We start from the raw sequence: 17476 nt of genomic DNA on the forward strand, positions 1-17476 counted from the left end.
GTCCTACGGTACCGGCGGGCCTAGGACCCAGGCGGCGCGGAGCCCCGTCCACGCCGTGGGGCCGGACTGGGCGGGGCCAGGAGGGACTGGGCGGGGCCAGGAGGGGAGGGGCGGGGCCGCAGCCCCCTGCCCGCGCGCCCCCGGGCCCGCCGCGCACGCGCACTCCCTCGTCGGGCCCGCCGCGCACGCGCACGCCTCCTTTGGGCGCCGGTGTCGGCGGAGCGCGCGGCAAATGGAGTGGGTGCTCGCGGAAGCGTGGCTGGCGCAGAGCCGGGACCCCCGGGGCCTGCTCCGGGCGGTGTGCCGCGGGGAGGCGTCCGCGGAGCGCGTGGAGACGCTGCGCTTTCTCCTGCAGCGGCTCGAGGACGCGGCGGCGCGCGGCGGCGGCGGGGACGCGCTCCCTGAGGCGGCGCGCGAGGTCGCCGCCGGGTACCTGGTGCCGCTGCTGCGCGGCCTGCGCGCGCGCCCCGCGGGAGCCCCGCACTCCGACCCGCCGGGCCCGCCCCGCCGGCGCTTGCTGAGGGCGGCGGCCGCGGCCCTGCGCTCGTGCGCGCGCCTCGCGGGGGGCCCGCCGCTGGCGACCGCGCTGGCCGAGGAGGCGCTGCGCGACCTGGCGGCCGCGGGGCCCGCGCCCGGCCTCGAGGGGGGCGCCGAGGCCGCCGTGGAGCTGCTGGCGGCCGTGGGGCCCTGCCTGCGGCCCCTGGAGGACGGGCCGCTGCTGGAGCGCGTGGCGGAGGCCGCGCTCGCCCTGGCGCTGGCCGGGGACGGGGAGGCGGCGGCGCTGGCGGCCGGGCGGCTGCTGCCGGCTCTGGGCCAGAGCGGCGGGGCGGCGCTGCGGGCCGTGTGGGCCGGGCTGGTGGCGCCCCCGGAGCCGGGCCGCGTGGGCCCGCGGCTGCAGGTGCTGAGCGCCCTGGCCGAGCGGCTGCTGCCCGAGCGCGGCGCGCGCGAGGCGGGCCCGGACGCGCGGCGCTGCGCGCGGTTCTGGCGGCTGGTGCAGGCGGGGCTGGCGCGCGCCGAGGACGCGCTGACGCGCAAGCGCGCGCGCTACCTGCTGCAGCGGGCGGTGGAGGTGTCGGCGGGACCGGGCGCCGACTGCGCCTGCGGCTCCCGGGCGGAAAACGGTACCTGCCTCCTGCCCCCGCCCAGCCTGCGCGGTTTTCGGGGAGGGAGGCCGCCTGGGTCGAAAACCAGCCCCTCGAGATCGTCTCTTCCGTCCAGGCGGAATTTGGTTACCCCCCCTCGTCCCCATAGCGCCCGGAAACCTGGGGACCCGCGTCTAGAGGGCGGTCTCGGAAGTGACAGGTCACTGCACCGAGACCGTGCCTTGCCCAGCCTTCCCGACCCAGAGCAGGGTGGAACCTGCGCCCTGGGGTAATTAGGAACGGCCCACGCAGGATCTCACAGGCCACATGTGCACCCTATCGTGGTAGGTGCGCTCTGATAGAAAAGAGGGGTCAGCTGCCATCACGTTGAAAGGAAATTATTTACTCGTACTGACCAGATGAACTGAGTCTTGAGTTAGAATTCTGTCATAGAAACCATCACTTTTTAAAAATATTCCCTTGATAACTTAGGAGCAGGATTTGCTAATGATACTTGTTAAATTTTTGGTTCCTAAGTCAACCTGTTGAGGGTATTTTTGCCATTGATTCAATAGAATGAGTCAGATTTTAAATATTTTTTTTACATTTTGAGCTGTGCTTCCTGCTACTTTGTCACAGAACAAGAGTAGATGAGCTAGCAAGGCCTCCCTTCCATTCCGTGTGTTCACTGAAATGTGTGAAAATATACTTCTGTTCTCTTAAATCCATTTTTGAGCTATCAAAGTCCAAAATAGATTGATTCAAAATTTGTCTCAGAAACTGTCTCCTTTTTCAACTGTAGCTACCTGTTCATTTGTTACTGGTAAAGGATTTTTGTCTGGCTGATGTTGTGAACAGATTAGTTTCCTATAAGTTTAAAACAGTACATAGTAAATACTTTAACAGCCCACAGATTGGTGATCATCCCATGAGAGTTTTCACTGGAAAGCATTTTAAAGTCACCAAAGTTAAACTTTTGTTTATTTGAACGAGCCAGTCACCTGCAGTTTTAGAGATAAGCAGTAGTCTTTCCGAGCCTGCCCCCCACTTTAGAGCACAACCTCCTTCCCCTCTTCAGCTGCTACTTTTGGTATCTGTTCCTATGTCTTGAAATAATCTAGTTATATCATAAAACCCATGGCCATCGTTAATACTTTTCATTAAACAGGAGGTCAGCATTTACAAAATTGTGATTATGAAAATACTGCTTTCAGGTGATTGATCTATACAGTACACTGTATGTTTTCCTGCCTGCAAGTTTATCCTAGAATTATGTCATTTTAAAATTGTTCTCACCTTATCTCTTACCTCTAATTGAGCCCCAGATTCTTTGCTGGTTGGCTCAGTCTTTCCTGTACAAAGTCAGATCATCAGGAATATGATAAAATTTCCTGAAAACTCCTAGAGTCCTCTTACAAGCTCAGCCTGGTGCCCAGCGGACTTCCTTAGGTCTGCCTTCACCATCATCCTGGGGCTTATTCTCTTCACCTGTGTCCTGTGCTGCACCCATTTCCTGGAGTTCTAGCTTCCTCGTTTTGGTTTGCTTACTTGCAGTGCGGTGCATTTTCCTTGCATGCCTGCACCTGCCTGCACCCCCAAGGCATCCTGCGCACAGTCTTTCCCTGGAGCACCTGGGGAGGCCCCAGGAGAGGAGCTGGCAAGTAGTGTCGACTCCCCTGGGGGTTCCCAGGTTTCTGTCAAGCTAGCCCACACCTGGCCTTTAAAAACTCATCAAATTTTGTTTGTTTGTTTGTTTCTCTCTCTCTCTCTCTCTCTCTCCCCCCCCTCCCCCTTTCTCTTCCCTCCCTCCTTCCCTTTTTTTAAATGCTGCTTTGGTGGCCATGCCTTCCTCTTGTGCTTAGAGGTGGGACAGTTTGTGTGTCCTGTGTTTCTTGGAGAGGTTTCTGCCCTTCGGGATTGCATTGTGACTAGAGCGTTCAAAAGTTGGGATTTTATAGATTCCCCAGCTTTTTCTCTTTGTTAGTATGGCAGTAAGTTTCTCTTGGGCTTTCTGCATCCTTAGTGGAAGCGGAGACCAAGCAGGTCTAGATGCCTCTGTTTTGACTTCACGTTTTATTGCTGGTTTGATTGGCAGTAGAATTCTAGTTTGGAAAACGTTTCCATCCAAAATGTTAAAGGCATTGATCTGTTGTCTTAGAAGCTAGAGCTTCCATTGCTGCTGTTGAGAAGCCTGAAACCATTCTGAACCGTGTTAGTTTGTGTGTGACCTGTTTCTTCTCCACGGCAGCCAGCAGGGGCTGTGTCTCCAGTGTTCAGTCACAGGTCTGTTTTCATCCCTGTGCTGGGTGCCTGCTGGGCTATTCTATTGGGAATTATGTTCTTTGCCTTTGGGAACTTTTCTTGAATTACCCTGTTGCTTTCTGTGCTGTTAGGATATTGAACCTGCTGGACTGCTTGTCAGAGCAGCTTTTCTCTCCTATTTTCTTTGGTTTTGTCCTTTTGCTCTACTTTCTGGGTAATTTCCTCAGCTTCATCTCCAGTTCTTTCTCTGAGTTCCTTGTTTTTGCTTTCAAAGTTTTATTGTCATGAGATCTTTTTTGTTCTCAGAGTGTCCTTTTTAATAGTGTCCTGTTCTTATAACATCACTGCACTATCCTCTCTTATCTCCTTTTAAGATGTTAGTGAAAGTTTTTTGTTTGTTCAGGTTTTCTTCTTCATGCATAGTTTTGTTTCCTCCAAATTTCCTTTCATTTCGTTTCATTTGTTTTGGTCTTGATCTTGAACGTCGAGGTTTCCCCAGATGTCTGGTGATATTTAGATGCCTGTTTATGTTTAACAATCAGGAACCAAAAATCTGGTGTAAAGCTTGAAGCTCATGAGTGGTACGGTGCTTGTTGACTGTGAGGGTCTCTGTAAGGTGATCTGGCCAGGCCATTTCCCTGGCCATCTCCAATGTATTTTCAGGTTTCTTCCCTCTTGGGCTGGCTGATTCCATAGATACCTTCCAGTCCTCTGCTGGACAGCGCAGGCCTGGTCAGCAGCTGGGACCTGAGGGGCTGTGATGGTGATGGGACAGGTGGAAGGAGTCTCAGCACCCAGGGTGCATACCTGTTCACCTGACCCCATTTTTATATGGCACTCACCCTGACCTCAGCTGCGTGCCTCTCAAGTCAGAGGCCACTATTTTACTTTCAGAGAATAGGTTCCAGTCTTTCCTGTTCTGGAAAAAGCACAGGGACCGGACCTGGGATCTGACTGCTGCTTACACACCCTGGACAGATCCTTATTACTTAAGCTTCACTTCCAACTCCATTTACAGAAGTAACTTTTTTGTCAATTCCTTAGGTTTGGGTGATTTTCTTGGCATTCCTTGTGCCAACTGAATGCTCACTTTTCTTGAGTCTGCTTGGTTTTCATTGCTGTTGTCTGCTCCTGTTTTTCCATTTTACTGGGTTTTTGACTTTGAAAAATTCTTTACAGATGCAGTGAAGTTCTTAGTGAGAGAAAGTAGAGCTGTGTGTTTAAATCTGTCATTCTTACCCAGAACTCCAAACGGTAATCTTAATTTTAAAAAAATCTTCTTTTGAGGTTCTTGCTCTTGCCCAGGCCTCCTGTCTAGGCTTTGATCCTGGGCCTCTCTTGCTTAGAGAAGACAGAGTTTGGTAATAGTGGCATAACTTTAAGACCTACTATTGTTAAGAAACTTACGAGGTTTGCCAACTAATTTTCTTTTTAAAATTATAACAGGCCCAAGTCTGTTTTGGTGGTCTGAGAAGAAAAAAGACGAGCTTCTAAAGTTTTGGGAAAACTATATTTTAATTATGGAAACTCTGGAAGGAAATCAGGTAAGAGTTTTCATATTTTAACAAATCCCACGTGGATCCAGTTCTTATTTTTGAAGCATCCTGTAAAAGCAGTGCAAAAAGTCCAACCTGGATATGGCATGAAAGAGCACAGTGTACCTTGTTTTCTGGCATAAATGCACTTTAAAATGGAATGTAAACCCCGGAAATTAAAGAGTACTTTCAGTCAACTTAAGTGATCATTCAGAGAACTTAATCTTATTTGATCTTCCCTTGGCGTTTACTTTTTGATGTGTTAGTTCCTCAATGGTGTGAATAACCTCCCAAAAATACACACTTTGGAAAACTGTACTTAAAGTGATTCTGAGCAAATTGTTACTAAGTAAATAATTGCCCTTTAATTTTGTATGTTTTCTTTCTTTTTAAGTTGTTACCTGGTCCTAAGGGTGGAAACTTGAAAAGTAATTACCAGTTGACTTTGAATCAGTTTTTGTGGAGTCATAGAATTTTTAAGTTGAGAGGAGTCTCCTAAGATAACCTAACCTAGTGCCATGGTTCTCAAACTTTAGTGTTCATTCCAATCCCCAGGTGGCTTGTTAAGGTATAAATTGCTGAGTCCACTTCCTAGAGTTTCTGATTCGGTAGATCTGATGTGGCCCCAAGAATTTGAGTATTTTATATGTTCCCAGGAGACACCTGTGCTGCTGCTGCTCGGGGGACCATGCTTGAGAACCTGGTGTAGGGCTTCCCAGTCTGTAAGCTGCAGACCACTAGGGGGCAGCCAGCTGTGGAGGCACTGAGGTGTCAGTCCAAGTGCGGAGCAAGCATTGTCTGTGGATTGAAATAAACAGTTACTCATGAGTGTTAAATATATATATTTATTTGTATATATAAATATTAAAAGCATTTCTAAATTCAAATAAATTTTTTTGGTTTTCCATAGTCAGCAGATCCACAAGACTCCCACTGTTTATTTAGAAATTCTGATTTACCTGTATTTGGAAGGACATATCAATTAGACTGGTACCTGCGACATAATCTAAGTATGAGGAACATTGAGCTGAACTTCTGAATGTGTGGCCTTGAGCAACTTGAGTGACTGGAGAATATATTTCAATGTTTTTTCCTCTTTGTAATATATGAGTATTATCAGCCTTGTGTCCCAGGACAGTTGAGGATTTCATGACATAATGTTTGATATTCATGGTATAAATGTAACATTACTGTCACTGTATTCTAGGTTATAATCATTAACTTTGTCACTTTCACTCTTACATACTTGAATTTATCTTACTTAAAAAACGGGAAGAATCAGGTACCTTCTGCTTATTTTTTACATGGCAGTGGGGTTATGTAGATAGATGAAAATTCTCTTAAGTTTTTAAAGGTGAATTTTTTATTTCATGTGTCATTTTGCTTTGTTTTCAGATACATGTTATAAAGCCAGTTTTGCCAAAGCTGCACAGTCTCTTTGAATATGCAGTGTCAGAGGAGCATGGTAATAGTTACTTTCAGTTTGATTTTTTAATAACATTTGTAGTTTTTTCCCTTTGATTTTATAACTAACTCTTTCTCATCATAGAGAATTGGGAAAAGCTGTAAAAGTGTAAAGAAGAAAATAAGAATCTGCTATTAACATTCCAGATACATATCTTCTGCACTGATTATTTGTAACTTTTTTCTCACTTAGCAGTATATCCGAATACATTTACATATCTCCTTCACTAGTCTTTAAGAAAATAGTTTTAAAGGGCTGCAGAGTTTTCTATAATTTAGAGATATGAGCAGTATTCTAAACTTTCGATTATGAAAAATGTCAAATGTTTGTAGAGGAAAAATAGTTTGCGTGATGAACCCATCACCCAGTTTCTACAGTGCTCAGCGTGTGGCCAGCCTGTGTCTTTTCTCAGTGCAGCTCCTCCCACCACACCTGCAGGCACCTCCCCAGACAGCACACCCTTTACTCTGCTGTTGTTTCCCGCAGATGTCCTTAAAAGATGAGGATTCTGGTGATGTTTTCACTATGGTATATTCTACATTTTGAATAGGAGCTCTTTGGTATTATATATTTTAACTGCATTCCATTCTCATTCTCTAAATATATCTGTTTCATTGTTTGTTAGAGTTACCTTTTTGGGGTTTCAGTTTTGTATCTTGGACTTCTTAGGAAGAGAAAATTCCAAGATATAATTTTAAATACCCTTTTTAAGCCCTTAATCAGTATTGTATTATGAGAGCTTTCTAGGAGAAATAAGATGAAGCTAGAGCTCCTAAAATTATTTTATGAATTATATTTAGATCAGTGAGACAGCCGAATGCCAGCCAACAGTGTTTTATATTGTATGAATGATAAAATCCTACATTATCATGCTCACTCGTGAGAATTAGTCTATGTGAAGGGTTTTAGTGCTACTCTAGGAAATTACAACTCTATTAGTTGGACCCTGTAGGAATTGAGCTTTATTCACCTGGGTGCTGTATTTGTTTTCTGCGACACTGGGATTTTTCACAGACCACGAGAATCCGTTGTCCTGCTTGGCGCTAGCATTTAATTGAATCCTGTTGTGACTTCACCTTGGCATTTACTATTAAGATGATTCTCTTATTACTACATTTTGCCCATAGCTCTTGGCAAACCAAATCCAATAGCAGTGACAGGTTTTGAAAAATTACTGTTGTCAAAGCTTTGAACTAGTATCTTGGTGCAAATTACTGAAAATGGATCAACTTACTTATAGAATGCTGTGAGTTAAAAAAGCTGAATTTTTCTCTGATAGAATTAGAGGATATGTCAAGAATTAAAAATATCTCTAAGATACATATTTATCCTTCTAGCCCTCACTCAGATGTTTACTTAATAGATAGTGTCCAATTTATGCTAAGCACTGGGATAAAGTAGTGAGTCAGATGTACTGTTTTTCACTTGATTTTTGTCTGTTTTCCATGAAAAAATAATGTTGATTATAAGTTCTGTGCAGGCAGCAAACAGGTGTGGTGGGCGTGGGAGGGTGGAGTGAGGTTAGAGTAGTTGTCAGGCTCAGCTCGTCCTGTTAAGGTTTTATTCTAAGAGTATGAGAAGCCATCAAGGATTAAACCGGAGTGACAGTCAGATTTATGAATGAAAATGGGTGAATTCGGCGGTGTGAGAGGAGAATTGGTTGGTGTCACCCCAGGTCTGAAGTTGTGACCTGCATGCAAGGGTGGGATTTAATGTTTGCACGCTGTAGCAGCTATGATGTTTGCTTGCGTCTTTCTAAATGAAACTGTCTGGATATGGAATACTGAACATGACATCTTGGCTACCGAGTTATTAAACACTCTCGGATGAGATTAAACACAGACTGTTGTGGTTATGATGAAGGTAACTGCTGCGAGGATGTTGGCTTACGAATATATACTTTACGCGAAGCAACAACATGTGGGTCCAATGTCAACCTGAAGCTTTTCCTGTAGGACAGTGGCTCTTTCACCCCTCCTGGCACCTGTGTATTTACAAAAGAATGTTTGAAAGTGAAAACAAAATCCTGACCAAAGAAGGTGTTATCCACTTTTTGGAGCTGTATGAAACGAAGGTGCTTCCGTTTTCACCAGAATTTTCTGAGGTAATGACAGACTTCCCTTCCTTTGTTCCCTTTGTCCAAAGGTGAGGGGTGAAGACATTTGTATTTATGTGATCTTCAGAAAATACTCCAGGCCTCTGGAATGGCAAGGGACATCCTAGAGATTTGCGTACACCAGTCCTAGTTCTCCAAGCTTAGCTGTCATTTTGGAAAAGGCTCACTGTAATGTAGTTTTCCACAAGCTGCCTGCATCATTTCCACTCTCAAAGTGGTTCCTTGGTATCAGAATTATAAACACTGTTAGTCGAGGGGATGCATCTGGCACAGAAGCTGGCTAGTGATCTGTGTCCCCAGTTTTGGTCAGTGAATTAACATTATCTACCATATGAAGCAGAGATTATCTTTTGAGCTATTTTTATTATATATGTAAAATAATATTATATATTTTATTAGCATCCATACTTCCATTTTTCAGAAGTCACACATAGGAGAGACTGAGAATTACAGCTGTGGTTTTAAGTTTTATATTCTGTGCCCTGTGAGGCACAAGATCACTTCAGTAATTTACCTGTTGTTTAGAGGTAACCTAAGGAAACGTTCCCAATTGCCTGGCAACGTGCTATAGTGGTTTTTTATATAAGAAAACAATTTATTGTTCACTATAGCTGATTTTAAAATCTTTAACCCTCTCTGGTAACCCTCTCAGTTTGTTGGAGACAGCGTTATTTCCCCTTCCCTTCCCAGTTCTCTCACACGTGCTCTAGTGTTTACGTGCATATTTCCCTATTCCCCGAGCCTCTCTGCACTTCCTGAAAGCTGGCTTTTTTGACCAATGTCTAGTAATATATTTTGATTTTATTAAAATTTTGAATGTTGACACTGTTGCAGATGTCCCCCATTTTCCCCCCTTTTGCCCACCTCTACCCTCCTTTCCTCTCCCTCCCTTGGCCTTCACCACACTATGGTCTAGTCTAGGAATATTTTTGAAGATATAATTCCCCCTTCTGTCTATCTTCTAGGCTTGGGAGCTTAAATTTTTTCTCAGGCATCTTTTTGTTTTTCCTTCGTTACTACCTGTATTTCCACGTGTTTCTGTTTTGGGTTCCTTTCTTCTTGACCCAACGTGAACTCTCTATTTGATAGAGAGTTGGGTTTTCATCAGGTGAGAAAATTCTGAACTTATTTTGTCATTCTGGTGGAATTAAGAGACCCTCTGAGACCATCTGTCATAAACTCACCACAGCGTAGGAGGTCAGCTGTGCTCATAACAGTTCTCCTGCAGCCCTGGGCCAATGTGTGTTAAGGCAAGCTGACTTCCAAATTACAATTGCCACTTAACATCAGATACTTTCTTTTTTAGTTTATTATTGGACCATTAATGGACGCACTTTCAGAGAGCTCTCTATATAGCAGGTAAACAAATGGGATGTTATTTGGCAGCAATGCAGTAATGTGTATTATATAAGTTTAACATGTTTATGAAAATGGCCATATTGTTGAACGCATTTGGTACGTAATATATGTTGCCTAATAGATATTCAGCTTTTTACTGTCATGTCGCCTCTGCTGTGTTTGTTACTCTTCTTGCGTGTTTTCTTCTGTATCAGGTGCTCCTTCTTTCACCTCTTGTTTCCTTCCCTGCCTGCACCCTTGGGCGCTTTGGCTTTGGAGTGGACGCCTTACACAGCTTCCTCTCTCTCCTCCTCTCTGCCCTCTTGGAAACTGTAGTGACTTTGGCTAACCAACACGTTAAACTCATTTTTCCTTTTTCTTTTAACGTTTTTGTGTGACTTACACGAAAGCTGTGAGAATAATACAAGAATTCCCATCTGCCTTTCACCCGCGTTGCCCGGACATCAGTGCTTCACCACGTTGCCCGTCATCGTCTCTCCCCATGTGTACACCTGTCTCTTAGCTCTGTCTGTAGAGCCGACTTGCTCATCTGGGTCTGTTTCAGTGTCTGTCCGTCTGTCCATCCACCAGTATTAAAAACCAGGAGTTCTCACCAGTACATCTAATTCCAGTCCAGTTCCGCAGGCTTCGTTCCAGCTTCCCCTTCCCCGTCTGACAGCACAGCCCCTGCCTGGGACACAGTACGCGTTTGCCACCTTTATCCTTTGAAAGGGTCGACGGTGTGAAGAGTCTGGCAGTATTGTGCCTTACCCTCATTTCTTGAGCATTAGCTATACTGTTGAATTATATCTTCAAAAATTCCCCTTGCTTTTGAAATTATGTTGTCTTTCTAATTTTGACTAAGTCTTCTGTTCGGTTATACCTCCAAAGAGGGAATAAACCTCCCGCTGTCAGTTTCTTTAAAGAGTTTGAATTAGTCAGTGCTAAGTTATATTAGTATTTGGTCCCATTTGATAAATATTGGAAGGACTGAGCAATGCTTGACTCGCCAGTTATTTTTAGTTTTCAAATAACTCATTACTAATGACTGGTTTTCTAAAGCGATTAGACAGCTGCAGAACAGTAAAACCAGCCTTTCTGCAAGAGCTGAAGCATCAGCTATGAGATGCCTCTTGCTTTCTAGCTCTCTGTGTTCAGTTAACAGATGATGTTTCTGGAAGAACTGTAGAGCAGGAAAAACTGACTTTAGTAGATGTCAACAATTAAATGCTCTTGCAAAAGCAACTTATTACTAATATGTCTTTCTATGAATGTTATTTCTTTGATACCTAAAGATTTAAAAGCATTGGATTATATATTGGAAAACATAAAATGTAATTTTAAATGATCACTTTTAGACATTTTAATGATACTCCTTAGCAGGATTCAGGGAAAGGGTCATAACAGGAAGTCCATGCCTACTCTGTGTAGCGCGTTACTAACTCGCGTCCGTTTTCCTAGAAGGTCCTGGTGTGTTTGTAATCAGGAGGATCCTCAGTATTTTACTGAAAAATAAAAAGTAGGTTGAGAAATAGAAGATGGTCTTATAGTTTTATTGTTAAAAGAATTTTGGGCCATAGTCCATTTAGTTTCAATATGCTTATTTGTAAATAGATTTTAAATATTTGTCTTTTTCCTCTTTATCTCCAGGTCCCCGGGCCAGCTGATAGGAAGTGGGTCTCCACTGGGCTTTAAATTACAGAGGTTTTTAGTCACTTATACATCTCTTCTTCCAGAAGAACTAAAGAGTATGTGCAGTAAACAGTTTTTAAAAATTTATTAGCTTTAAAATTGTTTATTTTAGTATATTGATTATAAGCACCATCCCATGACTGTTATGCTCAGTATTATCAAAGTAGTTTCCTTTTTCCAGGAGATGCAAATTGTCAGACTTATGCAGGGCCCACTGTAACGGAGCTCACGTTCCTACGTGACTTATTACCAGTGCCGGCGTGAGTCCATGGGAGTGACTTTAGAAGATGTGCTGCAGTCTGCCATCTTTTCTAGTTGTTCTACTGAATTTCAAAAATCAGTAAAATAGCTGGAAGGAAGAACCTGGGTATAGGAAAAAGTTGTAAACAATATCTGTTGTGGTGAGGTTATTCCTTTATAGATGTTAACTTAGGAAGATAGGAAAATATACTTGTTTTTTGTAAGACCTCGTGTCCAGGTACACACTTGAGAACTAAAAGCATTGTTCATACAAAAATAGGTATGTGACAATTCTTAGCAGTGTTATTCATAATAGTTCAACGTGGTCACAGCCCCAGTGTCTACCATGTGACTGAGATGGTGGTGGCTAGTGCCCCCTAGAGAGCGCATGCCTGGTGTCTGTGGCTGGTGCCAGGCATGTGGTGGGCATTTGCAAACGTGCTGAATGAATTTGAACTGGAAGCCTGTCTATTGCCATCTTCCTGTGTCATGAGAGGTGTTTGGCAAAAAATGGGAACTTAATTAGCCCAACAGAAGAGAGGGCAAGTGGACTAAAAACTTAGTAGTTTTTCAGTCAACAATTTCCAGCGAGTATCTTAAATGTATCTGGTTTTATGCTAGATACTTTGGAAGATATAAAATATATGTGATGCCTTTTAGGGGCTTCCAAAGATTTCTCAACCGTCATTTCACAGTGACAATCTGAGGAAACAGATGTTTCACTGACTGCATGACTTGAGGGTCCTGAAAAATCACACATCAACAGAGAAGCAGAGTGAGCCCCTTTGTATTCAAAATAGAAAAGCAAATTACAGTGGTTTGATCCAGGGCAGGTGAGGAATCACCTGCGAGGAAGCTCTGATGTGATCTGCAGACACCAGAGGCCCATTACCTTCAGTATTTCTTAATCATCTCCAACAGAGGAATGGCTTCTAACAGTGAAGAATTTGTTGTTTACCTTTTTTATTTATTTATTTTAAGCATTTTATTTATTTTTAAAATGTTTTTATTGATTTCAGAGAGAGGAAGGGAGAGGGAGAGAGAGAGAAACATCAATGATGAGAGAGTCGTCATTGATCGGCTGCCTCCTGCACGCCCCCTACTGTGGATCGAGCCCACAACCTGGGCATGTGCCCTGCCCTGGAATCGAACCCTGACCTCCTGGTTCATGGGTTGACGCTCAACCACTGAGCCACACTGGATGGGCTGTCTTTTACCTTTTTAAAAATATAGTTGTGTGGTTATCAGAATCTCTACAATAGAATAGAATACATACTTATCTTACTAAAAAGGAATAGAATTGAAATAACATTGTTTTTTTCAGTAGCTTTATTCAGATATAATTCACATACCATAAAATTCACCCTTTTAAAGTGTTTATTGGTTTTTAGTATAGTCACAAAGTTGTACAACCATCACCCCTAATTCCAGAATATTTTCACCACCCAAAGAAACTCCGCACTCACTAGCAATCACTACTCATTCTCCTCCCCTAGCTCCTGTCAGACGCTGATGTACTTTCTCTATAGATTTGCCTAAACATTTTATATAAATGGAATCATATAACATGTGGCCTTTTCTTTAATGTCTGGCATCTTTCACTTAGCTTAATGTTTTTTAAGATTCATCTATGTTATAGCATGTATCAGTATTTCATTCCTTTTTGTGGCTAAACAGTATTTCACTGGATATTTCTCATTTATTCATCGGTTGGTGGACATTTGGATTGTTTATTTTAACTGTGATGAATAATGCTTCTATAGATATTTGCATACCTGTTTTTATATGAACATGTGTTTTTGATTTTCTTGAGTACATATGTAGGGGTGGAATTGTGAGTCACATGGTAACTACAGAGTGTCCCAAAAAAATATGCATACTTTAACAGATGATAGCTCAGTTCATGTTTCTTTCTTTTCAGAGTTAACCCATTGGAATTAATTATTCAAAGTGTGTATACAGTTTTTGGGACACCCTATATGCTTAACTTTTAGAGGAGTTCCCAGACTGTTTTGTACACTGGCTGCACCATGCTGCGTTCCCAGCTGCGGGGTGTGAGGCTGCCAGTTTTTCCACCTCCTGGTCAATGCTTGCTGTTCTCCATCCTTTTGAGGATAGGTCCAAGTGGGTGTGAGGTTTATCTCATTGGGGTTTTGATTTGCATTCCCTACCTAACATCTAATGATTCTGAGCACGTGGCCCTGCTGTTGGCAACAATGATATTTTAAAACTTTTTCTTTCAGGTAGTTTTTTGTTAAAATTTATTCAGAAGATGACAAGTAGACATTGGTGTGCTGTTCCCATTTTGTTTCTCTCTAAGGCCTTGGCCGGTGTCCCGAGATGCAAAGCCCTGGGTCTGGAAGGGCTCCTGGCCCTCAGGTAATTTGGTCTGTTTATGTTCACATAGGGATTTTTGACATAACTTTCCATCAGTCCATTTTGTTTTCCCCTCTGATTTAATATAGCAAATGGTTTTAGTTAATATTGGCATTGTGATTTTTGAGCTCTTAATTTTATAAGAAAAAAGTAAATTAAAAATCTATTCATGTAGTAAGAATTACTAATTTATGCATATGCCATAGTACATGCTATCGACTTTAACCACTTTAAAATAAGGCCAGTAAGTTCTTTTTATTACATTGATAGGAAACTAGAGATAAACTATCGAACCATAATATTGATTACAAAGTATTTTTAAAACTGTAAAATTCTTATTTTAAAGTTTCTTTATGTATAGTCTCATTATTTTTAAAAAGGATTGTTTCATATTGAAATTGAGCTCCTTTAGAGACCTTAGTGGAAAATTAAAGCTTTGAAATTCTCCGGGCAGTGGCCTTCTGCATTAGTAGTCGTAGGTATCACATCAGCCTATTAGTAACTGCTGATTGTCGGTGGGAATGAACTTGTTGTCTGGTGTCAGGGATGTTCTCCAGTGCACCATGGTCACACACCAGATCCTGCTGCGGGGGGCCGCCCAGTGCTACCTTCTCCACACAGCTATGAACCTGGTTGACGTGGTAAGAGCATCTTCTTTACTCATGATACTTCCATTTACACACCTTTCTGAGTGAGCAGGTATGCAAAAAAAGTGAACCTAGCAGGCCCCTGATGCTGTCTGTGGAAGCCCTATTTGTTATAAGGTTGGCCCGCGGCTGGCATCCGGGAGCGTGTTTTGAGAGGCTCCTACTCTCTGATTAATGAGAGTGGTTCCCTGTGCCTGCAGTCTTCATACGAACCATGGGGCTTAAACTGAACCGCTTCCTCTGGGAGTCAGGAAGTTGCTATGCAGGGGTCCCTATGTCTCCAACTCCCAGCAACAACCCTGAGTCTAAGGAGCCTCCCTGGGAGAAGTTTTACATGTTGCTGGGAACTGAGCACATCCTGGCGATTCCATTAGGAGAAGCTTTCGCCTGGTTTCCTCTCTGCTTTTTCCACTCTTCTTCTAGTGAATCGGCATTCAGGGAACATATACTGTCTTTATTCTCTGTTTTTACAGAGCCCCCATAATGCTGTGGCTGTGAAGGGTGGACTAGTATATATCTAAGGCTTTGCAAGTCATATGGTCCCTGTCACAACCACTCAAAAGCAGCCATAGACGGTTGATAAATAAATGAACATGGCTGTGTCCCAATAAAACTTTACTTACAAAACAGACTGTGAGTGGTTTTGCTGACCCTGGGCCTAGAGCAGGGTCTCTTAATTCAACACTTAAAACCGTGAGGGGATAAAAGACCAGGTGGCTTTCTTAAGGCAGGGGGTCATTTTTGTAGCTTTGAAAAGTCAGAAACACTTTTGATTTAAGTAATTAGTAATTTCTTATAGAATGTTTTTGTTTTTGCTTTTGGATTGTGACCATCTTGTCTCTACAGTAGTAACCTTAATTTTAAGGAAAATAGATTTATAAAATAATCCTTTATTTTACATAATGTGTTGGTTGTAATCAACATCTTCATTTTAAAAGTTCAATATTTTCTCTTTACAAATAGCTTTTTTTATATTTCACTAATATTATACTTTAAATAGTATACTAGATTGCTATTACAATGATTTTATTTTATTCAATTAAAATTTTTAAAATGAATAATTCTGCCCTAGGAGAAAGTGTCACTTTCCGACATCTCGACTTTTCTCATGTCACTGAGACAAGAGGAGTCCTTAGGACGAGGAACCTCACTGTGGACAGAGGTGAGATTGAAAATAATTTGATGATAAGGTATTTGAAATCTTTATAAAAATTGTTTTCTAATTGAATTCATCACTAGCTGTTTATGCAAAATATAATTGCTTTGTTACCTGTCAACAGAGATTTTAAAAATTGTACATGTGCTTTGAGCGGAACTAACTGATAATGCTGCTGGGATCTCATGGAGAGATGGGAGGCGGGCAGGCCGGCAGGAGACAGACCTGATTAGGAGGGGAGCTAGTGCTAAGGGCAGATCCCGATCCTGGCTCAGATGTATTAGGAATGAATAGTGATGATGTTAGACGCAGAAACAGTGAGTAACACAACCTCCTCTTTCTCTTTTTTCTGTCAGTTACTGGCACTTTCATCTGCCCAGTTGCCCAGGCCTGGCGTTCGGTAATGCTAATTCTTCTGACTTTATGCATCTAATTCATCATGAGAGCCTAAGTGTCTTTCCTCTCTGCAGCCACTGCTCTAGTGGGCACCTCCCCCCGTGTCATTCCCACCATGATGCTGCCTTTCTTGTCCACTGTCTGACCTGTGGCTCCCTCACCCCATGTGTCTGGGCCTTACAGCCGGTCACGGTCTGGTGGTTCTGCTCGTGGGCGCCTCCCTGCCTCCGCCTCTTTGTTTTGTGTTAAACTGTGGGACTCGGTTCATACTGCTGACGTTAGCTCTTATCGGTTATATACGTGGTCGAATTGTGGTCTGTGTTCTCTGTAGGTTATATGTTTTTGTGAGTACAGGAGCCTTTCAAAATTTTTTTTATTTTGTATTTCTCCAGTGCTTAAGAGATCAGGCTAGGGATGTGACCACTTCTTTTAGAAGGTAATTCTGGATCTATGCGAGAGAAGGGAAAGAAATCAGCTTGGACTGTATTAAAATAAGTCAGGCGTAAAATGAGGAGAGCCTAGACTAGGGTAATGGCAGAGGGAATGAAGAGAGGAAAATTGAGGCCTTTAAAAATTAGAATTTTATCTTATATTCTGGATCATAAAGCATATAGTCATGTGGAATCTGAAAAATACAGAACCATTAAAGAAAATAATAATCACCTGTAATGCCCACATATTTTTGGTTTAATTCTTAATTTTTTGAATATATATATATATATATTTTCTCACTCTTGCTTTCTCACTATATGTGTATATTTAAAATGACCTATTAGTATATATGATATTTCTAAACAAAATTAAAGTTACTATTCTAAATTTTGTTTTTCATCTTTACATATATTTGAGCATTTTAACATGTTGCTAATTTTCCCATATGTGATATTTAAAAGTTCAGTTGATGAAATGTTTTAGAGTTGATTTAATCACTTCCTTTTGTTGAACTTTTATTTCAAAACCTATCATTTCATCTATAAATATTTCAGTATGCACTGCTAAAAAATAAGGACTTTAAAAGGACCCCAAATAGGTCCTTTTCACACCTAAAAATGTTAACAATTTTTTAATTTCAAATATCCATTGTTTACACTTTTCCAGATATCCAATAAATGTGTTTTTCTGTTTGTTTCTTGCATTTTGTTTGTTTAGATATTCAACTTTAAGTATCCAA

At 42.5% G+C, this 17476-nt stretch overlaps 1 protein-coding gene across 3 annotated transcripts in view; it reads left to right on the forward strand.

The window, feature by feature from the left end:
• Window positions 1–232: 232 nt before the first annotated feature.
• The window catches only part of TARBP1 (tRNA guanosine 2 -O-methyltransferase TARBP1), a 54988-nt gene continuing 37744 nt past the window's right edge, over window positions 233–17476 (forward strand). For all 3 annotated transcript variants that reach the window (XM_087828999.1, XM_087828998.1, XM_087828997.1), the window contains exons 1-9: window positions 233–1121; window positions 4791–4888; window positions 6275–6344; window positions 8300–8448; window positions 9767–9819; window positions 11449–11546; window positions 13974–14109; window positions 14651–14747; window positions 15826–15915. In XM_087828999.1, the coding sequence (XP_087685125.1) occupies window positions 233–1121; window positions 4791–4888; window positions 6275–6344; window positions 8300–8448; window positions 9767–9819; window positions 11449–11546; window positions 13974–14109; window positions 14651–14747; window positions 15826–15915 (1680 nt within the window). The remainder of the gene's footprint in view (window positions 1122–4790; window positions 4889–6274; window positions 6345–8299; window positions 8449–9766; window positions 9820–11448; window positions 11547–13973; window positions 14110–14650; window positions 14748–15825; window positions 15916–17476) is intronic.

This window comes from Miniopterus natalensis, chromosome 21, assembly GCF_054644295.1.
Source record: "Miniopterus natalensis isolate mMinNat1 chromosome 21, mMinNat1.hap1, whole genome shotgun sequence".
Taxonomy (NCBI): Eukaryota; Metazoa; Chordata; class Mammalia; order Chiroptera; family Miniopteridae; genus Miniopterus; species Miniopterus natalensis.